The sequence below is a fragment of the Mobula birostris genome, chromosome 16 (genome assembly GCF_030028105.1).
Source record: "Mobula birostris isolate sMobBir1 chromosome 16, sMobBir1.hap1, whole genome shotgun sequence".
Classification (NCBI taxonomy): Eukaryota; Metazoa; Chordata; class Chondrichthyes; order Myliobatiformes; family Myliobatidae; genus Mobula; species Mobula birostris.
In genome coordinates this window covers 81,191,120-81,216,846 of record NC_092385.1, presented here as the reverse complement: position 1 = coordinate 81,216,846, position 25,727 = coordinate 81,191,120, and the positions used below count along the sequence as shown (strand labels likewise).

Here is a 25,727-nt window from a genome sequence, read left to right as displayed (position 1 = left end):
AACCAATCCCCAAATCTTCCTGCAGCTTCTTAAGTTGAAGGGTCTTCAACCTGAAATGGTAACTCTGTTTCTCTCTCCACAGATGCTGCCTGACCTGCTGGGTGTTTTCAGCAGTTTTGTTTTTATACCTGAATATACTAGAATGTATATTTACAGGTTCTATGGATAAGAAAATATATTTGAAATAGTACTTGGCTGTCAACTATATCAGACTAGTGGGCAAATCCTCTGGACTAATCTAAATGCAGCTAAGTGTTGGCAGTTATGGCTGTATCTTCTGGTCAGTGGATCAGACGTTCATGCCCATAAAGTAGCTAAATATGGGCTCTGATGCACAATGTTAAAACGTAAACATTTCAAAAGACAGTTTTCATTAAAAAATATCCAGGTGTCAGTGAAGCTATAGGTGTTTCTTACAAACATCTCAATACACCAACAGAACCCACTTTCACCCACGCTCTGAAAACAAAGGATAGATGATTAAGAATAGTGGGCTGGCAATGTTCTTAACTAAACAATTTAGTTCAAAGCAGCGCTAGGGGATAAAAGCAAAAAGTCATAAGATCATACCTGTCTGAATGACTCCTTGCTCATGGCTGGTAAATCTGTTGAACATGTATCAATTTTACTTCTGGAAAAGATGCAGGAGCTTAGATGTTGTTTGTTTTGAAAAATGGTCTTCAATTATGCCAAGATTAAGGAAATTATTTTTGTTGGTCCACAAATCAAGCAGGTAGGTCATCAATGACAAACAATTACAGACTCTGAAAGATGGTTCCCACTGTTGAAATCCATCACAAGCTCTATAGTAATCAGTACAGCATAATTCTACACAAAGTTTTGACACTCTGTAGTACAAATCTTAAGAACACAAGTTTTTACACAAACCGTGGATGTAACAAGCTCCTAATATTTCATTAACGATATTGCTACTTCCACATCAGTGCAGCTGAACATGGTGAACACCAAAGTCACTGTATTGTGAGCAGTTTTGAGCCCCTTACACTGGACAACAAAGATTTTGCTTCCTGAATACTTTTGATGTATCATATGGATTTTGGGCTGCTGATCATGAAATTACCCTATCACGCACCATTTTCTTGAAATCACCTAAATTAATTATTTCAATTCATAATTTAAATTAGAATAACTAATACCAAGATTAAGGAAGGCATTTTTGTTGGTCCACAAATCAAGCAGGTCATCAATGACAGAAATTCAAAGAACTTCCAGGGGGACGGTTGAAAAATTGAATGGAAGGTATTTAAGGATGTTGTTGAAAAATTTCTTGGCAACTACACAGCACCAAAGTACATGCAGTTGGTTGACAACATGTTTCAAACATTGCACGAAGTGCAACACACCACTATAGATTCATGTTCTGCATTCCCATTTAGACTTCCTCCCTGCAAATCTTGGTGCTGTCAGTGACGAGCATGGTGAAAAGATTCACCAGGACATTGTGGTCATGGAGAAAAGGTATCAGGGCAATTGGAATCCATCGATGCTGGCTGATTATTGTTGGACATTAGTGAGAAGACTCAGAAACTGAATACAAATGGAAATCATCAACAAAACATTTTAGCGTAGTTGAATTATTGCAGCATCAGCACTGTTATGCAATTAAATGCACTATATTCAATAAAGGATAATTTCTTGTTTCTCCAAATTCCTTCGTGATACATAATCTGAAATTATATTTCTGTTCAGCTTCAAGCGGTCTATCATAATCAAAAAATTCTGAGGAAGCAGCACTTTCAAAAAAACGCAGACATGAGGAAATCTGCAGATGCTGGAAATTCAAGCAACACACATGAAAACTGCTGGTGGAATGCAGCAGGCCAGGCAGCATCTATAGGAAGAGGTACAGTCGACGTTTTGGGCCGAGACCCTTCGTCAGGACAAACTGAAAGAAGAGATAGTAAGAGATTTGAAAGTGGAAGGGAGAGGGGGAGATCCGAAATGATAGGAGAAGACAGGAGGAGGGGTGGATCTAAGAGCTGCTAAGTTGATTGGCAAAAGGGATGCCAGGCTGGAGAAGGGAGAAGATCATGGGACGGGAAGCCTGGGGAGAAAGAAAAGGGGGGAGGGGAGCCCGGAGGGTGGAGAGCAGGCAGGGAGTTACAGTGAGAGGGACAGAGGGAGAAAAAAAAGAGGGAAAAAAGGGGGGTAAATAAAAAATATATAAAATAAATAAAGTAAGGGATGGGGAGTGAAGGAGAGGAGGGGTATTAACGGAAGTTAGAGAAGTCATATTCATGCCATCAGGTTGGAGGGTACCCAGACGGAATATAAGGTGTTGTTCCTCCAACCTGAGTGTGGCTTCATTCATGGGTGAGATCCACCCCTCCCCTCCTGTCTTCTCCTATCATTTCAGATCTCCTCTTCCCCCTCCCACTTTCAAATCTCTTACTATCTCTTCTTTCAGTTAGTCCTGACGAAGGGTCCCGGCCTGAAATGTCGATTGTACCTCTTCCTATTGTAACGATTGTAACGAATCCTCTAACGATTGTAACCTCGTTAGATTCTGGACTAGTTCCTGAGGATTGGAGGGTGGCTAATGTAACCCCACTTTTTAAAAAAGGAGGGAGAGAGAAACCAGGTAATTATAGACCAGTCAGCCTAACGTCGGTGGTGGGGAAACTGCTGGAGTCAGTTACCAAAGATGTGATAACAGCACATTTGGAAAGCAGTGAAATCATCGGACAAGGTCAGCATGGATTTGTGAAAGGAAAATCATGTCTGACGAATCTCATAGAATTTTTTGAGGATGTAACAGGTAGAGTGGATAGGGGAGAACCAGTGGATGTGGTATATTTGGATTTTCAAAAGGCTTTTGACAAGGTTCCACACAGGAGATTAGTGTGCAAACTTAAAGCACATGGTATTGGGGGTAAGGTATTGATGTGGATGGAGAATTGGTTAGCAGACAGGAAGCAAAGAGTGGGAATAAACGGGACCTTTTCAGAATGGCAGGCGGTGACTAGTGGGGTACCGCAAGGCTCAGTGCTGGGACCCCAGTTGTTAACAATATATATTAATGACTTGGATGAGGGAATTAAATGCAGCATCTCCAAGTTTGCAGATGACACGAAGCTGGGTGGCAGTGTTAGCTGTGAGGAGGATGCTAAGAGGATGCAGAGTGACTTGGATAGGTTGGGTAAGTGGGCAAATTCATGGCAGATGCAATTTAATGTGGATAAATGTGAAGTTATCCACTTTGGTGGTAAAAATAGGAAAACAGATTATTATCTGAATGGTGGCCGATTAGGAAAAGGGGAGGTGCAACAAGACCTGGGTGTCATTATACACCAGTCATTGAAAGTGGGCATGCAGGTACAGCAGGCGGTGAAAAAGGCGAATGGTATGCTGGCATTTATAGCAAGAGGATTCGAGTACAGGAGCAGGGAGGTACTACTGCAGTTGTACAAGGCCTTGGTGAGACCACACCTGGAGTATTGTGTGCAGTTTTGGTCCCCTAATCTGAGGAAAGACATCCTTGCCATAGAGGGAGTACAAAGAAGGTTCACCAGATTGATTCCTGGGATGGCAGGACTTTCATATGAAGAAAGACTGGATGAACTGGGCTTGTACTCGTTGGAATTTAGAAGATTGAGGGGGGATCTGATTGAAACGTATAAAATCCTAAAGGGATTGGACAGGCTAGATGCAGGAAGATTGTTCCCGATGTTGGGGAAGTCCAGAACAAGGGGTCACAGTTTGAGGATAAAGGGGAAGCCTTTTAGGACTGAGATTAGGAAAAACTTCTTCACACAGAGAGTGGTGAATCTGTGGAATTCTCTGCCACAGGAAACAGTTGAGGCCAGTTCATTGGCTATATTTAAGAGGGAGTTAGATATGGCCCTTGTGGCTACGGGGATCAGGGGGTATGGAGGGAAGGCTGGGGCGGGGTTCTGAGTTGGATGATCGGCCATGATCATAATAAATGGCGGTGCAGGCTTGAAGGGCCGAATGGCCTACTTCTGCACCTATTTTCTATGTTTCTATGTTTCTATAGATGCTGCCTGGCCTGCTGCATTCACCAGCACTTTTCGTGCGTTACTTTCAAAAAAAAAAAAAAAAAAATTTCGTTGCCCTGTGTTTTCTAAGAAAGGACGTGCAAGCTTTGAAAAGGGTCGACAGGAGGTTCTCAAGAATGATCTCGGGAATGAAAGGGCTAACATATGAGAAGTGTTTGATAGTTCTGGAATTTAGAAGAATAAGGGGATGATTCCTGAGGTGGGGATGTCTAGGACCAGAGGCACAGCCTCAAAATACAATGATGTCTCCTTCAAACAGAGATGGGGAAGAATATCTTTAGCCGGAGGGTGGTGAATCTGTGGAATTCATTGCCACTGATGGCTGTGGAGGCCAAGCCACTAGGTATATTTAAAGTGGAGGTTAATAGATTCTTGACTAGTAAGGGTGTCAAAGATTATGGGCAGAAGGCAGGAAAAATGAGCTTGAGAGGGGTAATGAGTCAGTCTTGATCAAATGGCAGACCAGAACCCGATGGACCGAATGGCATAATTCTGCTCCTACTGTATGTCTTATGAAATCATCACAGGTGCTCAAAATGCTGTCTACAAAATTCAACATTTGATGAGATGATGGAGAGCTCCAGCCAGGAAGCACCTATAGGAATTGGGGACTAGAATTCAGTCCGAAAGTCACTCAACCAAGAATCCCAGCAACTGAGCTCAACACAGCAGAGCCCACGTGGCAGGAGGTCTAGGATGTCATTGACAGCAAAGTCATCTGCCGCCCCAGGACGAAATGGTATATCCTACAAGGTATATAAGGAATGCCCAAAACTCCTCTGGAGGTTGTGGAAGATAATGAGGAAGATTTGGATCAAAGGCTTCATTCCACTAAGCCGGAAAATTGCTGAATTCCTTCACAATCGTCCAGTTTAGGACAATCTCCCTCCTTATCGCGGTGTGCAAGATATTATTGGTGCTTGTGAGAAGGCTGACCTCTTACTTAATGGAGAATGACTATATCAACACATCCATCTAGAAAAGTGGCAACACACACAAAATGCTGGTGAAACACAGCAGGTCAGGCAGCTATAGGAAGTAGTACAGTCAACGTTTCGGGTCAAGACCCTTCGTCAGGACACTCTGACGAAGGGTCTTGACCCGAAACGTTGACTGTACTTCTTCCTATAGATGCTGCCTGGCCTGCTGCATTCCACCAGCATTTTGTGTGTGTTGCTTGAATTTCCAGCATCTGCAGATTTTCTCGTGTTTACATAGAAAAGTGGCATCCTGGGTTTTTCTGGGTGCCTTGAACACTCTTCAATAATCAGCTAATTGATCCGTGAGGTCAGGCAGAAGAAAGGTGACCAAACAGTCATCTGGTTAGACTTAGCCAACACCTATGAATCAAATTCCACACATCCTCATCTAGGTTAGCCTGGACCACTACTATATCCCACCAGTAACACAAGACATGATCACCAGCTACCTAGGAGGATTCAAGCTACACTTCACTTCAGCTCACTTTACAACCAGTTGGCAAGACCTCCAAAAGGGGATTCCAACTGGCTGTACCAGCTCCCCCATCTTGTGTGTTATGGGTATGAAAGCAGCAGCAGATGCAACCCAAGGCCCAGTGTTGGAGCCCAGCATCCAACAGCCTGCAATATGGGGGTTCATAGATGACATCACACTAACCACTGTAATCCACTTCCAAGTAAGATAGGCATTAGAAACCCTGGACAATGTAGCTACCTTAGCTAGGATGATCTTCAAGGCCAGGAAGTCCAGATGCATGTTGATCAAAAAGGGCGAAGTTACTAACAAGCTGTCTTCAAGAAGTCATTCTATCCATAGAGGACAACCCAGGAAAGTGGGTTAATGCAGCAATGACAGGCAGTGCCAACATAAAGCAGACAGAAGAGTGGCTGAAGAAGATCGACAAACCCAGACTCCCTAATAAATATAAGACATGGTTGTTCCAACATGGTCTTCTACCAAGGCTGCTCTGGCTTTTCATGGTGTACGAATTCCCCATGACCTCTGTAGAAGGCATCAAGAGGAAAGTAAACAAGCACCGGTGAAGGTGGCTGGAGATCCACCCCAAGCTTTACTTCAATGGCTGTACATAAGATCAGGCCAGCTACACCTCCCATTGTCATCAGTACTGGAGGAATTCAAGGTGGCAAAGTGTAGAGTTGTGTTAGCGCTGAGGGGCTCTGATGCCAAGCTAATAAATCAAGCAGGAGTCACAACTAGATCAGGCCAAAAGTGGGCCACCAACCCAGCCACAGACCAAGCAGTGAGCTCCCTGCAGTTGAGACATCATAGGCAACACATGCCTGGGGCAGTAAGGCCTTTGCTCTGCACACTCCCAACAATGGGTGCGGGCAAGTGCAAGGGATAGACATGACATGGTCCAGGCAGAGGTATGGAACCACAAGAACAAAAGCAGTTACTGAAGGCAGAGGAGTTGAGGTCACAGGGCACCTGGATGAAATAGGATCTTCCCAAGCACAAGATCACTTGGGCAGAGCTTTGGAGACTGAAGCCCTTCCGCATTTCTTTCTTCCTGCGATCTGTGTATAACACTCTACACTCTCCCTATACCACCACAGCTGCGTACGTGGGAGCTGAGGGAGGACCTTAACTGCCAGGATGCAAAACAGCTTTAACACAAGTACGGTATAGGTGGCGCCACAAGGTTCTGCTGTCCCTTGCTGCCACACTGGAGTGGGAGAGGTGTAAAAAGAGACCAGCTGGCAGAGAGGCAAACAGGGCGGTCATTTCCATCAAGGAGAGGGCCATGCAAGTCATATCAAAGAGGTCTAAATCCAATCTCTTGCAAACTGCCACATCATGGGAGATGAGGGCTGACGTGGAGAGGAAGCCGCAGTTCCTGGAAGTGGTGCAAACCACACTTCCACCAGACATCATACGGTGATCCACCAAAGACAAGAAAGTCATCCTGTTGGAGCTCACAGTACCATGGGAAGAAGGATGCGAGGAGGCTCGTGAAGGGAAGGTCCTGAAGTACCAGTCCTTAGTCCAGGAGAGCAGGGACAGAGGATGGGAGATATGGTTATTCCCTGTGGAAATCGGCTGGAGAGAATTGCTGGCGAGGTCAGCATGGAGGTTGCTGTCCACACTGGGCCTTGATGAAAAGATCAAGAACCAAGCAGCTTGCAGGATGGGGGAGGAAGCAGAAAGGGCCTCTTGCTGGATATGGAGCAGGTGAGAGGAGTTGAGCTGGAAGTCAGGAGCAGGTGAGCAGTGACTTGGCCACCACCGCTGATCTGCCAACTGGAGAGTGTAGTGGTTAAGGGCAGACACACCCTACGAAGGTTGGGCACCACCTGACGATATCTGCTCCTGGTCAAAGGCCACGGTTACCTCATCAGGTAACTGAAGAGAGCACCCTGGTGTATGATGCAAGTGATATTAGAAACATTTTGCTCTGAATGAGTAAATGTTATGAATAGTACTTCCTGGTCACTATGCCAAAAAAATCTCAGAAATGGTATATTATTTGCTGAATTCTCTTTATTCTTAACAACACGCTGGAGGAACTCAGCAGGTCGGGTAGCATCTGTGGAAACGATCAGTCAACGTTTCGGGCTGGAACCCTTCGTCAGGACTGTAGAGGGAGGGGGCAGAGGCCTGATAAAGAAGGTGGGGGGAGGGTGGGAAGGAGAAGGCTGTAGGTTCCAGGTGAAAAACCAGTAAGGGGAAAGATAAAGGGGTGGGGGAGGGGAAGCAGGGAGGTGATAGGCAGCTGGGGGAGGGGGTAGAGTGACATAGGGATAGGGGAAGGGAGGGGGAAGGAATTACCGGAAGTTGGAGAATTCAACGTTCATACCAAGGGGCTGGAGACTACCTGGACGGTATATGAGGTGTTGCTCCTCCAACCTGAGTTTGGCCTCATCATGGCAGTAGAGGAGGACATGTATGAACATACCCGAATGGGAATGTGAAGCAGAGTTGAAGTGGGTGGCAACCGGGAGATCCTGTCTATTTTGGAGAATGGAGTGGAGGTGCTCGACGAAGTGGTCCCCCAATCTGCGTCGGGTCTCACCGATGTAGAGGAGGCCGCACCAGGAGCACCAGATGCAATAGATGACCCCAACAGACTCACAAGTGAAGTGTTGCCTCACCTGGACAGACTGTTTAGGGCCCTAAATGGTAGTGAGAGAGGTGGTGTAGGGACAGATGTAGCACTTACGCTTACAGGGATAAGTACCGGGTGGGAGATCCATGGGGAGGGACTTGTGGACCAGGGAGTTGCGGAGGGAATGATCCCTGCGGAAAGCGGACAGGGGTAGAGAGGAAAAGATGTGCTTAGTGGTGGGGTCCTGTTGAAGGTGGCGGAAGTTGCGGAGGATAATGTGCTGGATCCAGAGGCTGGTGGGGTGATAGGTGAGGACAAAGGGAACTCTGTCCCTGTGGTGGTGACAGGAGGATGGGGTGAGGGCCGAAGTGCGGGAAATGGAGGAGATGCAGGTGAGGGCATCATTGATGACGGCAGAAGGGAAACCAAGGTCCTAAAAGGAAGAGGACATTTAAGATGTCCTGGAATGGAAAGCCTCATCCTGGGAGCAGATGCGGCGGAGATGGAGGAACTGGGAATAGGGAATGGCATTTTTGCATGTGGCAGGGTGGGAAGAGGTATAGTCAAGGTAGTTATGAGAGTCAGTGGGCTTATAGAAGATGTCAGTGGACAGTCTGTCTCCAGAGATGGAGACCGAGACATCGAGAAAGGGAAGAGAAGTGTCCGAGATGGACCAAGTGAATTTGAGCGCTGGGTGGAAGTTAAAAGCAAAGTCGATAAAATTGACAAGCTCATCATGGGTGCAGGAAGCAGCACCAATGTAGTCGTCAATGTAGTGAAGGAAAAGTTGGGAAGCAGTACCAGTATAGGTTTGGAGCACAGACTGTTCCACATAACAAACGAGGAGGCAGGCGTAGCTGGGGCCCATGCTGGAGCCAAAAGAGAAGTTATTAAGTGTGAGTACCAGTTCCGCCAACTGGAGGAGGGTGGTGGTGGTGGGGAACTGGTGAGGTCTATCGTCCAGAAAGTAGTGGAGGGCTTTGAGGCCTTCTTCATGGGGAATGGAAGTGTATAAGGATTGGACACCCATAGTGAAAATGAAGCGGTCGGGACCGGGGAACTGGAAGTTATTGAAGAGGTGAAGGGCACGGGATGTATCCCGGATATAGGTGGGGAGGGACTGAACTATGGGTGACAAAATGGAGTCCAGGTAGGCAAATACAAGTTCGGTGGGGCAGCAGCAGGCAGAAACTATGGGTCAGGCTTATGGATCTTTGGGAGGAGGTAAAACCGAGCGGTACGGGGTGTGGGAATAATGAGTTTAGCAGCTGAGGATGGAAGGTCTCCGGAGTTGATAAGGGCGGTGATGGCACGGGAGACAATGGTTTGATGTATTTTGGTGGGGTCCTGTTCCAGGGGTAAGGGGTAAGTAAGAGGAGGTGTCAGAGAGCTGCCGTTTGGCCTCAGTGAGGTAGAGGTCCATCCGCCAGACTACTACAGCACCACCTTTGTCAGCGGGTTTGATGGTGAGGTTGGGATTAGTGCGGAGAGAGTGGAGAGCAGTGCATTCAGAGGGAGTGAGGTTGGAACAGGAGAGAGGAGTGGTGAAGTTGAGACAGTTGATGTCTCAGCGACAGTTGGAGATGAAAACATCGAGTGCAGGTAGAAGGCCCAGGCGGGGTGTCGAGGAGGAGGAGGAGGGTTGAAGATGGTAGAAGGGGTCATCAGTGGGGGGAGGGGAATCCTTGCCAAAGAAATAGGCTCGGAGACGTAGGCGACGGAAGAAGAGTTCAACGTCATGGCGGGCACGGAACTCACTGAGGTGTGGACGGAGGGGAACAAAAGTGAGGCCCTTGCTAAGGACAAGGCGTTCTGCCTCAGAGAGGGGAAGGTCAGAGGGGATGGGGAAGACACGGCAAGGGTTGGGGCTAGGGTCAGAGGAGGGTAAAGAGTGGGAGGTCTCAGGAGGGGGGGGTTGGGATGTTCAGGGAAGGATGAAAGAAACAGAGGAATGGAGGGGGATGAGAGGTAGAGGGAAGGTTGGGAATCACAGGGAGGATAGATGGTAGTGGAGGAATAAGACGAGTAGTAGGAACCAGTGTCAGTAAGAGTGGTCCGGGTCTGGAGAGGGTCAGGACCTCAGTCCAAGCTGGATCTGGAGCTGGGGGTGGCGGAGCCTGTGGCTTGCAGGGCACCAGAACTGAGGTCCGAGTTGAAAGTGAGTGAGTCCATGGCCCGCCAGGGGCTGGTGTTCATGATTCTTTATTCTTAAGTTGGTTGTAGAAGAACGTAAACTTGCATGGTACTATTGCAGGTTTTTGCCCTTGTTCAAAATAATACAATGGTATTTCTTAAGTGTAGCATTCCCTCAGTCTACACTAGATTATATCAAGGTTCATACTTCAACCTGAAACCTGACTCAAAGGCAAGAATATGTCACTGAACCATAGCTGACAAAGGAAGGCTGAAGTCCAAAGCACTCTGCACCTGCTGTAATGATTAGATTAGCTTTACTTGTTACATACACATTGAAACATACTTTATGTCAATTCAAATCAGTGAGACTTGTGCTGGAAAGTTCACTGTGCTATCTTGCTCATGAAGGCAAATTGCGAAGGAAGGCTACTTTAATATCTCCATCCATTTCCCACTATTGGTCCGTGCCCTCCTGTTCTCCACGAGCTCAGGGATTATCACCTCAACTTCCATCTGGGCACATTGTAGCCTTCTGAATTCTATAACTTCATGTAACTCAATTCCTCTTATATTAGCTGAAATTGTTTCTTCCCATCCTCCCCCCCACCCACCTTCCCTTCTTTTCTCATCTCCTCAGTTCTGACAATGGGTCTCTGATTCAAAAAAATTTGCCTTGCTTCCCTGAACACAGACGATACTTGACCTGCTGAGTACTTCTAGAATTTTCTGTTTTTGTTTCAAATTTCTAGAATCTGCAGTCTCCAAAATTACCTCCTGAACCTAATAAAGTGGCCACTGAGTGACTGAGTGTATGTTTTCTTTACTGCTGCTGCAGCCCGTTCTACACACAAATGCTGGAGGATCTCAGCAGGCCAGGCAGCATCTATGGAAAAGAGTAAACAGTCGATGTTTCGGGCTGACACCCTTCATCGGGACTGGAGAAGAGAGATGAGAAGTCAGGATAAGAAGGTTGGGGGGGGGGGGGGCGGTGAGGAGTGAATCAAAGAGCTGGGAAGTCAATTGGTGAAAGAGATAAAGGACCGGAGAAGGGGGAACCTGCTAAGAGAGGACAGAAGGCCATGGAAGAAAGGGAAGGGGGAGGAGCACAGAGGGAGACGATGGGCAGGTAAAGAGATACGGTGACAGAAGGAAAAGGGGATGGGAGAAAGGTGAAGGGGAGAAAGGTGAAGGGGGGAAAGAGGGCATTATCAGAAGTTTGAGAAATTGACGTTCATGCCATGAGGCTGGAGGCTACGCAGATGGATTACAAGGTGTTGCTCCTCCAACATGAGTAAGTCAGAAGAGGAGGCCGTAGACTAACATGTTGGAATGGGAATGGGAATGGGAAGTAGAACTGAAATGGGTGGCCACTGTGAGATCTCGCTTCTTCTGGCTGATGGAGTGTAGACGCTCGGTGAAACGGTCTCCCAGTCTATGTTGGATCTCACCGACATACAGGAAGCCACCAGATAGATATTGTAGATGTCCCCAACAGACGCACAGGCGAAATGTCGCCTCACCTGGAAGGACCGTTTGGTGGTGAGAGAAGAGGTGTAGGGGCGATTATGGCATTTGTTCCACTTGCAATGATAAGCACCAGGAGGGAAATCAGTGGGAAGGTTCGAATGGACAAGTGAGTTGTGTAGGGAGCGATCCCTGTGGAAAATGGAAAGTGAGGGGGGGGAGGGGAGGAAAAGATGTGCTTGGTGGTGGGATCCAGTTGGAGATGGTGGAAGTTAGAGAACAATGTGCTGGATGCGGAGGCTGGTGACGTGGCAGGTGAGGACAAGAGGAACCCTATCCCTGGTGTGGTGGTGGGTGGGTGGAGTGAGGACAGGCGAGCGTGAAATGGAAAAGATGCAGGTGAGGGCAGTGTTATTGGAGGAAGAAAGCCTCTTTCTTTGAAGGGGGATATCTCATTAGGTCTAGAATGAGAAGCCTCATATTGAGAGCAGGTGCTGAGGAGACGGAGGAATTAGGAGATGGGGACAGCATTTTTACAAGTGACAAAAGCGGGAAAAGTGAAAGTCCACGTAGCTGTGAAAATCAGTGGGCTTATAAAAGGTATCAATAACTGTCTCCAGGGATAGAGACAGAGAGATCGAGAAAGGGAAGGGAGGTGACGGAAACAGAACAGGTAAATTTGAAGTTGGAGGCAAAGTTGATGAAGTTGATGAGTTCAGGTTGCAGGAAGCAGCATCAATGCAATTGTCGATGTAGTGTAGGAAAAGTTGATAATGATGTAGGCTTGGAACATAGACTGTTCCACGTCGCCCTAAAAAAGCAGGCATAGCTGGTACCCAAGCGAACGCCATTGGCTACACCTTTTGTTTGAAGGAAGTGGAAGAAGCCAAAGGAGAAATTATTCAGAGTGAGGTCAAGTTCCGTCAGACAGAGGAGAGTGGTGCAGGAGGGAAACTGGTTGGGTCTGCTGTCCAGAAAGAAGCAGAGCTTTGAGGCCTTCCTGTTCCTGGGGATGGAGGACTTTAGGGACCTCATGAAAATGAGATGATCAGGACCAGAGAACTTAAAGTCATTGAAAAGATCAAGGACATGTGAAATGTCACGGAAGTGGCTGAATCAGGGTCAACAGAGTCAAGGTATGCAGTTACAAGTTTGGCAGGGTAGGAACAAGCAGAAACAATGAATCTATCTGAACAGGCAGGTTTATGGATCTTGGGAAGGAGGTAAAAATGGGAGGTGTAGGGTAAGTGAACTATGAGGTTGATAACAGTGGATGGGAGATTCCCAGAATTAATGTCAGTGATGGTGTGAGTGACAATGGCCTGGTGCTCCTCAGTGGGGTCCTGTTCATGGGGTAGGTAAGAGGAGGTGTCTGAGAGTTGCCGTCTGGCCTTAGCAAAGTAGAGTAACACACACAAAAAGCTGGAGGAACTCTGTAGGCCAGGTAGCATCTATGCTAAAGAGTGCAGTCGACGTTTCAGGCCAAAACCCTTCATCAGGACTGGACTCTTGTTGGTGCTCAGCAAAGTATAGATCACTCCACCAGACTACAACATCCCTCTTATTTGTGGGATAGATGGTGAGATTAGGATTAGTGCCGAGAGAGGGGAGAGAAGTGCATTTGAAAGGAGTGAGGTTAGAATTAGAGAGAGTAGAAGTAATGTTGAGGCAGTTCGTTGGCAGTTAGACCATAAGACACAGGAACAGAATTAGGCCAGTCAGTTCGAGTCCACTCTGCCATTTCATCATGGCTGATCCCGGATCGCACCCAACCCCATATATCTGCCCTCTCACCATATCCCTTGATGCGTCGAAGCTATCAACTTCAACTTTAAATTTACCCATGGACTTCGCCTCCACTGCAGTCTGCAGCACAGCATTCCACAGATTCACCACTCTTTCGCTAAAAAAAAAAAATTCCTCCTTGCCTCTATTTTAAAAGGTCACCCTTCAATTTTGAGGCTGTACCCTCTAGTTCTGGATACCCCCACCAAAGGAGACTTCCTCTCTACATCCAGCTTATCGAGTCCTTTCAACACTTGGTGGGTTTCAATGAGATCCCCACTCATTCTTCTAAATTCCAGTGAGTACAGGCCCAAAGCTCCCAGATGCTCCTTGTATGTTAACCCCTTCATTCCTGTTATCATCCTCATGAACCTCCTCTGGACTCTGCAATGACAACACATCCTTTCTGAGGCATGGGGCCCAAAACTGTTGACAATACTCCAAGTGCGGTGTGACTAGTGTCTTATAAAGCTTCAGCATTATCGCCATGTTTTTATATTCTATTCCCCTTGAAATGAATGCAAACGTTGCATTTGCCTTCTTTACCACAGACTTAACCTGTGAATTAACCTTCTGGGAGTCTTGCACCAAGTCCTTTGCACCTCTGAATGTTAGCAATGAAAAGATCCACAGCAGCCAGAAGACCAGAGTGGGGTGTTCAGGAAGAGGAGGAGAGTTGAAGATGAGGGAAAGGGTTATCGGCTTCAAGGTTCAATGTATTGTGCATTCAGAGATGCTCCTCTGCACACCACTGTTGTAATGCATGGTTATTTGAGCTACTGCTGTCTTCCTGTCAACTTGAACCAGTCTGGCCATTATCCTTTGACCTCTCTCATTAACAAAACATTTTCGCCCACCGAACTGCCGCTCCCTAGATATCTTTAGTTTCCCATGTGATTCTCTGTTAACTCTGAGACTGTTGTGCATGAAAATCCCAAGAGATAGCAGTTTCTGAGATACTCAAAACACTTTCTCTGGCAGCAACAATCATTCCACAGTCAAAGTCACTTACATCTCATTTCTTCCCCTTTCTGACGTTTGGTCTGAACAACTGAAACTCTTGTCCATGTCTGCATGTTTTTATGCATTGAGTTGCTACCACATGATTGGCTGATTAGATATTTGCATTAATGTGCAGCTAATAAAGTGGCCAATGAGTGTATGTACCATATACCGCACTGAGATCCATTTTCTTGTAGACATTTACAATACTGCAAAAAATAACCTTGTGTCTGTCCTTGAGAACTTTGCTAAGAGTTGGCCAGCAGACAGATTGATGTGCAATTAGATGATGTGCAATTTACATTACCTATCACAGGCCATGAATCCCACCATCATGACTGCCCCGATGATCCCAATGCGCTTATATTTGGATATTGTACTGGACAGTTGTTTCCTGATAATAATGTGCATATCATCCTGTGAAATAGGTCAAAGCATAGTTAGCAATTCCTCCATTTAACTTAGATCATTCTGGCAAAGAGAAAACTTGTTATGAATGTATACATCACCACAGGTTTTCATGAGATGAAATTCCAGAAGGACTACGCACATACATGATAAACCCGAATATTCGCAGATTGTTCATAGTCTCTCCCTCACCTGAATATGGCTGCCCTCCAGTCCTCTACCAAAAGCCAAGGTGCTAAGAATAAAAAACAGCTTCCTGATTTGTTGAGGAGACAAGTTGTCCATATAATCCAAGATGCCCTGTGAAATAAAAAGAGATTCCTTAGTTTGTTATAGATGCTATCTTCTAGCCATTTCTCAACCCTGCTAAGATATACCCATAGCAAGATACAACATGGGAACAGGCCCTTCAAACTACTACACTGACAATCAACCAATCCTTTTATATCAATACCACATTCCCATCAACTCCTACAGATTCTACCACTCACCACACACCAGACCCAAATTAGAATGGCCAACTAACCTACCATCTGCAGATCTTTGGGATGTGGGAGGAAACAGGAGTGCCCTGAGGACACCGATGTGAGAATATACAAACCCCATACAGACACCACTGAAGGTCAGGATTCAAAGTCCAAAGTAAACTTATTATCAAACTACATATATGTCACCGTATACAACCATGAGATTTGTATTCTCATGAGCATATACAGTCAATCCAAGAAACAAAATAGGATCAATGAAAGACCACACCCAACACGACAAACAGAAACCAAATGTGCAAATACACAAGAAAAAAAAGAAATAATACTTTATACTTTATTGTCGCCAAACAATTGATACTAGAACATACAATCATCACAGAGATATTTGATTCTGCGCTTTCCACTCCCTGGATTACAAATATTAAAAATAGTAAAAATTAGTCAATATTAAAAATTTAAATTATAAATCATAAATAGAAAATAGAAAAATGGAAAGTAAGGTAGTGCAAAAAAACCGAGAGGCAGGTCCGGATATTTGGAGGGTACGGCCCAGATCCAGGTCAGGATCCGTTCAGCAGTCTTATCACAGTTGGAAAGAAGCTGTTCCCAAATCTGGCCGCACGGGTCTTCAAATTCCTGAGCCTTCTCCCGGAGGGAAGAGGAACGAAAAGTGTGTTGGCTGTGTGGGTCGTGTCCTTGATTATCCTGGCAGCACTGCTCCGACAGCGTGCGGTGTAAAGTGAGTCCAAGGACGGAAGATTGGTTTGTGTGATATGCTGCGCCGTGTTCATGATCTTCTGCAGCTTTTTTCGGTCTTGGACAGGACAACTTCCATACCAGGTTGTGATGCACCCTAGAAAAATGTTTTCTATGTGCATCTATAAAAATTAGTGAGGGTTTTAGGGGACAGGCCAAATTTCTTTAGTTTCCTCAGGAAGAAATAATAATAAATAAGTAAGCAATGTATTGAGAACATGTGATGAAGAGTCCTTGAAAATGAGTCCATAGGTTGTGGGAACAGTTCAGTGATGGGGCCGGTGAAGTTATCCCCACAGGTTCAAGAATCTGATGATGCAAGTCCTGGAGCCCCTGTGCCTTCTTCCTGATGACTGCAATGAGAAGAAAGCATGGTCTGCCTGGTAAGGGTCCCTGATGATGGAGGTCTCCTTCCTGCAACAGCACTCTATGCAGATGTGCTCAATGGTGGGGAGGGCTTTACCTGTGATGCATTGGGCTATATACACAATTTACTGTAGAATTTTCCTTTCAAGGGCATTAGTGTTTCCATACCAGGCTGTGATGCAACCAGTCAATATACTCTCCACCATACATCTATAGTAGTTTGTCAAAGTTTTAGATGTCCCATCAAATCTTCTCAAGCTACTAAGGAGGTAGACATGACGCCGTGCTTTTTTCATAATTATACTTGAAATGATAACACTGAGGAATTTAAAATTACTGACCTTTAACACCTCTGATCCCCCAGTGAGGACTGGCTCATGGGCCTCCAGTTTCCTCCTTCTGAAGTCAATATTCAGCTCCTTAGTTTTGCTGACATTGAGTGGGAGGTTGTTGCTGTGGCAACATTCAGCCAGATTTTCAATCTGCCTCCTGTCATCATCCCTCCAAGACTAATCACTAGCTCCTTGGGCATTTGGATCCTGGATTTCCTCACCTGTAGACCCCAGTCAGTTCAGATTGGCAACAACATCTCCTTCACAATCGCCATCAGCAAAAGTGCACTACAAGGTTGAGTGCTTAGCCCACTGCTCTACTCACTTTACACTTATGACTGTGTGGCTAAGCACAGCTCCAATGCCATATTCAGATTTGCTGACACCACTGTCGCAGGCCGAATCAAAGGTGGCAACAAATAACATATGGGAGAGAGACTGAAAACCCAGCTGAGTGGTGCTATAACAACATCTTCCTACTTAACGCAAGACCAAGGAGCTGATTATTGACTTAAAGAGAAGGAAACAAGAGGTCCATCAGCCAGATCTCATCCGAGGATTAGAGGCGGAGAAGGTTAGAAATATGACAACCTTCTATAGATGGGTAGTGAATAGTATATTGACTTGCTGCTTCAAAGCCCGATATGGAAACACCAAAGCCCTTGAATGGAAAATTCTATATAAAAAGTAGTGGACACAGCCCAGTTCATCACAAGTAAAGCCCTCCTCATCGTTGAGCACATCTACATGAAGCATTGTCACAGCAAAGCAGCATCCATCGACAGTGACCCCTACCACCCAGGATATGCTTTTTTTCTCGCTGCGACCATCAGGAAGAAAGTACAGGAGTCTCAAGTCTCACACCACCAGGCTCAGACCCTTCAAACATCAAGCTCTTGAACCAAAGGGGATAACCACTCAACTTCACTTGCCCCATCACTGAAATGTTCCCATAACCTATGGACTCACTTTCAAAGACTCAACATTTATTGCTCATTTATTTATTAAGACCACAAGATATAGGACCAGACTTAGGCCCTCTCAGTCCCAATCTCCTGCCTTCTCCCCATATCCCCTCATGCCCTGACCAATCAAGAATCTATCAACCTCTGCCTTATAAATACCCAATGACTTTGCCTCCGCAGCTGGCTGTGGCAACAAATTCCACAGATACACCACTCTCTGGCTAAAGAAATTCCTCCTCATCTCCATTCTAAAAGGACAACCCTCTATTCTGAGGCTGTGTCCTCTGATCCTAGACACCCCCACCATAGGAATCATCCTCTCCACATCCACAGTATCAAAGCCTTTTAACATTCAGTAGGTTTCAATGAGATCACCCCTCACACTTCTGAATTCCAGTGAGTACAGGCCCAGAGCCATCAAACACTCTTCATATGACAAGTCTTTCAATCCTGGAACCACTTTTGTGATCCTCCTTTGAACAATCTCCAATGTCAGCACATCCTTTCTTAGCTGAGGGGCCCAAAACTGCTCATGATACTCCAAATGAGGCCTAATCAGTGCTTTAGAAAGCCAATCACCCAATGATTTATCCATGCTAGTACATTTCCTGTAATGCTCTTAACTTGTTAAGCAGCTTCATATATGACACCTTGTCAAAGGCCTTCTGAAAATCCAAGTACACTACATTCACTGATTCCCCTCTGTCTATCCTGCATGTTATTTCTTCAAAGAATTCCAATAGATTTGTCAGGCAAGATTTTCTCTCAAGGAAACCACAATGACTACGTCTATTTTATCATGTGCCTCCAAGTACCCCAAAACTGTATCCTTGACAGTCAACTACAACATCTTCCCAACCCGAGATCACACTAACTGGCCTTTCTTCTGCCTCTCTCTCTCTTCTTGAAAAGTGAGGTGACATTTGCAATTTTCCATTCCTCTGGAGCCATGCCAGAAATCAATTGATTCTTGAAAGATCATTACTAATGTCTCCACAATCTCTTCAGCCACCTCCTTCAGAACCCTGGAGTGTATACCATCTGGTCCATGTGACTTATTTACCTTCAGACCTTTCAGTTCCCAAGAACCTTCTCTCTAGTAATGGCAACTTCACAACCCGTCACCTGGGACTTCTACCATACTGTTAGTGTCTTCCACGGTGAAGACTGATGCAAAATACTTATTCAGTTCATCCACTATTTCCTTGTCCCCCATTACTACCTTTCCAGTAATCCACTATCTACTCCCGCCTCTCTTTCACACTTTGTATTTCTGAAGAAACTTTTGGTATCCTTTTTAATATTATTGGCTACCTTACCTTCATATTCCATCTTTTCCTTTATTACTTTTTAGTTGCCTTTTGTTGGTTTTTAAAACATCCCAATCCTCTAATTTTCCACTAATCTTTGCTCTATCATATGCCACTCTTTGGCTTTTATATCAGCTTTGACCTCTTTTGTCAGCCATAGTTGTATCATCCTGCGTTTAGAACACTTCTTCCTCTTTGGGATGTATGCATTCCGCACCTTCCGAATTGCTCCCAGAAATTCCAGCCATTGCTGCTGTCATCATTCCTGCTAGTGTTCTTTTCCAAACAATTTTGGCCATCTCCTCTCTCATGCCTCTGTAATTCCCCTTACTCCACTGTAATACTGATACATCTGACTTTAGCTGCTCATTCACAACTTGCGGGGTGAATTCTATCATATAATGATCACTTTCCCCTCGGGGTTCCTTTACCCTTAGATCTCTCATTAATTCTAGTTCATTGCACAACACCCAACCCAGAATAGCTGGACTCAACCACGAGCTGTAGGCATTCTAGAAATTCCCCTTCTTGGGATCCAGCACCAATCTGAATTTCCCAATCTACCTCCATTTTGAAATCTCCCATGACTATTGTAACATTGCCCTTCTGGCATGCATTTCTATCTCCCATTGTAGCCCACATCTTTACTACTGTTTGGGGGTCTCTATATAAACTCCCATCAGGATCTTTTTACCCTTGCAGTTCCTTAGCTCTACCCACAACAATTCAACACCTTCCGGTCCTATGTCAACTCCTTCTAATGATATGACTTTTTTTTTTAAAAACACAGAGCTACAATTTTCTTTCAGCCCACAACATCATACATGCCAATCTGTAATTGTGCTACAAGCTCATCAACCTTATTCCATATTCAAATATAACTCCTTCAGTCTTGTATTCACCCTTTTCAATTTTGTCCGCCTTTTACGTTGCAACTCATCCTGTTGACTGCAATTTTGCCCTAATATCAGCACCTCCTTGCCAGCGGTCTCACTACACACTACCTGTTTGTAAGCCAACTACCTCATCCTCAGCCCTATCACTCAGGTTTCCATCCCCCTGCCAAATTAGTTTAAACCCTCCCGAATAGCTCTAGCAAATCTTCCTACAAGGATATTGGTCCCCCTTGGGTTCAGGTATAGCCCGTACCTTCTGTACAGGTCACACCTTCCCCAGAAGAGATCCCAATGATCAAGAAATCTGAACTCCAGTGCCCTGCACCAATTCCTCAGCCATGCATTCACCTGCCAAATCATCCTATTCTTACCCTCACTGGTGCTTGGCACAGGCAGCAATCCAGAGATTACTACCCTGGAGGTCCTGTTTTTCAGCTTTCTACCTGGCTCCCTAAAATCTCTCTTCAGGACTTCGTCACCTTTCCTACCCATGCCATTGGTGTCAACATGTACCAAGACTTCTGGCTGCTCACCCTGCCCTTTTAGATCTGAGACATCCTTAACCCTGATACCTGGGAAGCAATATACCATCTGGGTATCTCTATGTGGCCACAGAACCTCGTCTCTGTTGCTCTGACTATGGAATCTCCTGTCATCACCGCACTCCTCTCCACCTCTCTTCTCTTCTGAACCACAGCACCAGACTCAGTGCCAGAGACCTGGTAGCTGAGCAACCCCTCACCCCGGTAGGCTGTCACCCCCAATAGTTTCCAAAATGGCATACTTACTGAGGGGAATATTATTATTATTATTTCTCTCTATTTGTATTTGCATAGTTCGTTGTCTTTTGCACTCTGGTTGAATGTCCAAGTTGGTGAATCTTTCATTGATTCTATTATGGGTTTATTGATATGCCCACAAGAAAATGAACCTCAGGGTTGTATATGGTGATACATATGTACTTTATGTACTTTAATAATAAATTTAATTTGAACTTTATATGTTGATTTGTTACCTCCTGTGATTTGGCCAACAACAGTGGTGTCTGGTGCCAACTAGACCCAGGTCTCTAGTGCCACCGTTGCAAATTTACTGATACAAGGATGTGTCAGCTAGCAGATAGAAAGGAGGTGCTAAAGAGCATGCAAATATGAATAGATAAATCCACCGAGCAAGAAGTTGACAGAGTAAAAAGTAAGAAACTATAAAGTATAAACTTTGGAAGAAAGAATGAAAAGAGTTTATTTCAATGGAGTGAAACTACAACGTAAATACGAAGGGATTCAAGGTCCCTAAGAAATAGAACAGAAGTAGTCAGCATACCAAAGGAACAATAATTAAGCAGGCTAAAGGAATGCTGGGCTTTATTGCATGCAGCATGAAGCATAAAAGTAGAAAACCTCTGATGTAGCACGTAGAATGACAGATATCTCAATGACATGGGAGTCAGGTTTAGGAGAAAGCATGAGTGGTGTTGATGCTAAAACTGGATTAGTCATGATCTGATCGAATGGTGGGGAAGGCACGAAGGTATGACGGACTGATTCTTGTTGTTTCTTATATTCTTAAGGAAAATGAAGTCAGAGCAAAAAAGACCGGATTTTCCAAAGATCCACAAATACTTAAATATAAGCTATTGAGGCAAGGCTGCAGTTAAAAAGAAAAATCTGGAATCTGCTGCATATTTCATGTGAAACTATTCTCAATGAATGATTTATCATTGAGTGGTATCTGATACCAGCACTTTATACTTATACTTTATTGTCACCAAACAATTGATACTAGGACGTACAATCATCACAGCGATATTTGATTCTGCACTTCACGCTCCCTGGAGTACAATGAGAAAGCCACATTCTTAAATATCTTAAATGTTTCTCTTGAAAGTAAGATATAAAATCAACCGACCTTCACAAATACAGCATAGACAGCCATAGCAGATGAGCACTGGGAGACCAAGTCTATGAGCACATCAAGTGAGATATCCACCTCTGCAGTGAAACCACTGCAAACATGTGTCACCAGCGCACCAACAACCTCCTGCAATCAGATGTAATCACAACTGTTTTCTTATTCTAAAATAGCTTGAATGTTAATGCACACATGTAATGAACATTAGAAATAAAAACAGAAAATCCTAGTTTTTTTTTTTAAAAGATCAAACCGCAATCTCATGAAATACATTGCCCTAAAACATTAACTGCTTTTTGCCTGTCCACAGGACCGGTATTTTCTTGAATATCATTTCAGATTTCCAGTATCCACAGAATTTTGTTTTTATTATATCTTGGTTCTTCACAATCAGAATCAGCTTTATTACCACTAACATTTGTCATAAATTCTGTTGTTTTGCTGTAGCTATACAATGCAATACATTGAAATACTATATATTGCAATAAGAAATATGAAAAAATAAATAAGCAGCGCAAAGAGAGAGCGAAATAGAGAGGTGGTGTTCATGGACAGTTCAGAAATCTGCTGGAGGAGAGAAGTACCTGTCTAGAATCATATGTGGTCAAGACTACGCAAGGATGATAGATTTTATTCCCAAGCAGTGAGTGAACCATATGGAGTTTTATTTCAATCTTCGAAAGGTGATATCTCAAGAAGGTGGCATCCATTATAAAGGACCATCGCCATCCGAAATATGCTCTCTTCTCATTGCTACCATCAAGGAGCTACAGAAGCCAGAAATGCACACTCAGATGTCTTAGGAAGAGCTTCTTCCTTCCCCTCTGCCATCAGGAAAAGCCCATGAACACTACCTCACAATTTTGCTCTTTTTGCATTATTTATTTTTTATATAATCTTACTGTAATTTATAATAATTTCATTATATACTGCACTATACTGCTGCTGCTAAGCGACTTTCATCACATGTCAGTGATAATAACCACTACTCTACTTCTGGTTAAGATTACTCAATGCTATTTTTTTTTCATTTTACCTTATTTAGTGAAAGTAAATTGACTTTAAATTCCCCAACGGCAATGATGGGATTTAAACTAAAATCTGTGGTTAAATAGTCCAAGCCTTGAATTACTGCTTCACCAACTTACCTGTAAACAGGCATAAAAAAATAACTACTTAGGTGAGAAATTTGAAAACGATCATTATACCATACCATACAAAAAGTCAGCTTTCCGTAAAAAAAAACAAAAACTCTCCTCTTACCTGCTGACAGTAGGAATCAAACATCATAAAGGCATGTTTATACATCTGACTTCCAAATGACACTACACTCACATCTGGGGATCTCAACAGAGTCTGAGCCAAGGACAGCACAGAAGGAAAGTATTCACGGACAACCTGGATTAAAATAATAGGATTTTTATTGAAGGGTAGAGTGATTTTTTTTCTGCAACAAGGTGATTAACAATGCTAAACCCAAAACATTTTGTGAACCTATTGCACAGTGAAAAGTCTTACTTCAAGAAGTGGCTAGCCTTCGGCAATATTAGACTGTGCAATATTACATCTAATTATCTACGTGGAAAGTGCTTTTTGCATTAAGAAGAATAGCCCTAACTATTAAGGTGGAGTCATCGGGATGCCGTTGTGACAAGTTTTTTGCACCTATCTTTTTGGTGATTGCTCATCATATGTTGTGTCTTTAGCATTTTTTTTTTAAACAAGGTTGAGTTGCAAGCTCGACGCTCAACCCAGCACGGATGGAAAGTGTGCAAGGGAGCCGGCTGGATTTGAACTCGGGACCACTCGCCCTGGAGTCTGGTGCTGATGCCGCTATGCCACCAGCCGGCTTATTTTGCATTAAGCATAGCCAAAATAATCAAAAAATAACTTACTGTGGAAAACAAATAAAACAGCAGATGCTGTAATTTGATACAAAAACAGAAATGCTGTAAGAGTTAAGCAGCATCTGTGCAAAGAAAAACTAGTCAATGTTTTGAGTAGGCAACTCCTTCCTCAAAAGTGGGGGAGGACAGAGGGCTCAAACAAGAGAAAATCTGCAGATGCCGGAAATCTAAGCAACACTCACAAAATGCTGGAGGAACTCAGCTGGCCAGACAGCATCTATGGAAGAAAGTAATGTCAACGTTTTGGGCCAGGAACCTTTGGCATTTTGCAATGGGAATGGGAAGTGGAATTAAAATGGATCTCCTAGTGGCCACCCATTTTAATTCTACTTTCCATTCTCATTCTGCTAAGTCAATCCATTGGCTCTTCTACTGTTGTGATGAGGCCACACTCAGGTTAGAGGAGCAACACTTTATATTGTCTGGGTAGCCTCTAACCTGATGGCAGGAACATCGATTTCTCAAACTTCCAGTTCTGGCCTCCTCCCCTCTTCACCATTCCCCTTTCCCCATTTTCCTTTCTCACTCCCTCTCCTTGCCTCACACACAAAATGCTGGAGGAATTTAGCAGGCTAGGCAGCACCTATGGAAAAAAGTACAGACCCAAAGGGTCTCGGCCCAAAATGTCAACTGCTTACTCTTTTCCACAGATGCTGCCTGGTCTGCTGAGTTCCTCCAGCATTTTGTGCATGTTGCTTTGATTTCCAGCATCTGCAGTTTCTCTCGTTTATCTCTTTGACGGCCCATCGCCTCTCTCTGGTGCTCCTCCCCCATTTCCTTTCTTCCATGGCCTTCTGTTCTCTCCTTTCGGACTGCCCTTTCTCCAGACCAGTATCTCTTTCACCAATCAACTTTTCAGCTCTTTATTTCATCCCTCTCCCTCCCGGTTTCATTTATCACCTGGCGTTTCTCTCTCCCTTCCCCCACCTTCTAAATCCACTCCTCATCTTTTTTACTCCAGTCCTGCCATAGGGTCTCGGCCTGAAACGTCAACCATACTTTTATTTTTTCCATAGATGCTGCCTGGCCTGCTGAGTTCCTTCAGCATTTTGTGAGGGTAATATTTTTCAAAGCAGAGGTGTGGGAGGGCACAGAGGAACGAAGTGTAAGATTATACAAGATCATAAAACCAGAGATATAGGAGCAGAATTAGGCCACTTAACCCATAGAGTCTGCTCTGCCATTTCATCACAGCTGATCCATTTCCCTCTCAGCCCCAATCTCCTTCCTTTTTCCTGTAATCCTTCATGCTCTGAGTAATCAAGAATACATCAACCTCTGCCTTAAATATACCCAATGATTTGGCCTCTGCAGCTGACTGTGGTAATAGATTCCACAGATTTACCACTCTCTGGCTAAATAAATTCCTCCTCATCTCCATTCTAAATGGACATTGATTTATTGTGAGGCTGTGCCCTCTGGTCCTAGACTCCCCCACCATAGGAAACACATCATATCCATATCCCCTCTAGCAAGGCCTTTCAACATTTGATAGGTTTCAATGAAATCCCTCTCATTCTCTTGAATTCTAGTGAATACAGGCCTAGAGCCATCAACTGGTCCTCTTTACGATAGGCTTTTCATTCCTGGAATCATTCTCATGAATCTTTTCTGGACCCTGATACACATAAACAGGTGAAGACTGATTAGTGTAAGGAGTACGAATACCTACCATAGGTAAGGCATTTGAAAGAAATGGGGTGAGAAATCATGATAATCGAAAACTAAGAGAGCAGTCTACGTAAAACAAAATGTTGTTGTTATAAATCACCCAGATTATGATTACGATTATTATGATCTGATAATAAACCAAATCCAATTAAAATAGGTTTCCTCTCTAATTTTTTCAAATGCAAATTGATCAAATATAAATTGATATCAGGGCTCAGAAAATTCTTGTGGATCATAGCAAC

General features: G+C 44.4%; 1 protein-coding gene across 1 annotated transcript in view; it reads right to left on the bottom strand.

The window, feature by feature from the left end:
* Positions 1 to 25,727, bottom strand: part of fancd2 (FA complementation group D2) — a 174,055-nt gene that overhangs the window by 115,687 nt on the left and 32,641 nt on the right. The window contains exons 15-19 of the mRNA XM_072281001.1: positions 23,171 to 23,305; positions 21,905 to 22,036; positions 15,076 to 15,183; positions 14,783 to 14,892; positions 571 to 631 (exon numbers count right to left, since the gene is read on the bottom strand). Coding sequence (XP_072137102.1) covers positions 571 to 631; positions 14,783 to 14,892; positions 15,076 to 15,183; positions 21,905 to 22,036; positions 23,171 to 23,305 — 546 coding nt within the window. The remainder of the gene's footprint in view (positions 1 to 570; positions 632 to 14,782; positions 14,893 to 15,075; positions 15,184 to 21,904; positions 22,037 to 23,170; positions 23,306 to 25,727) is intronic.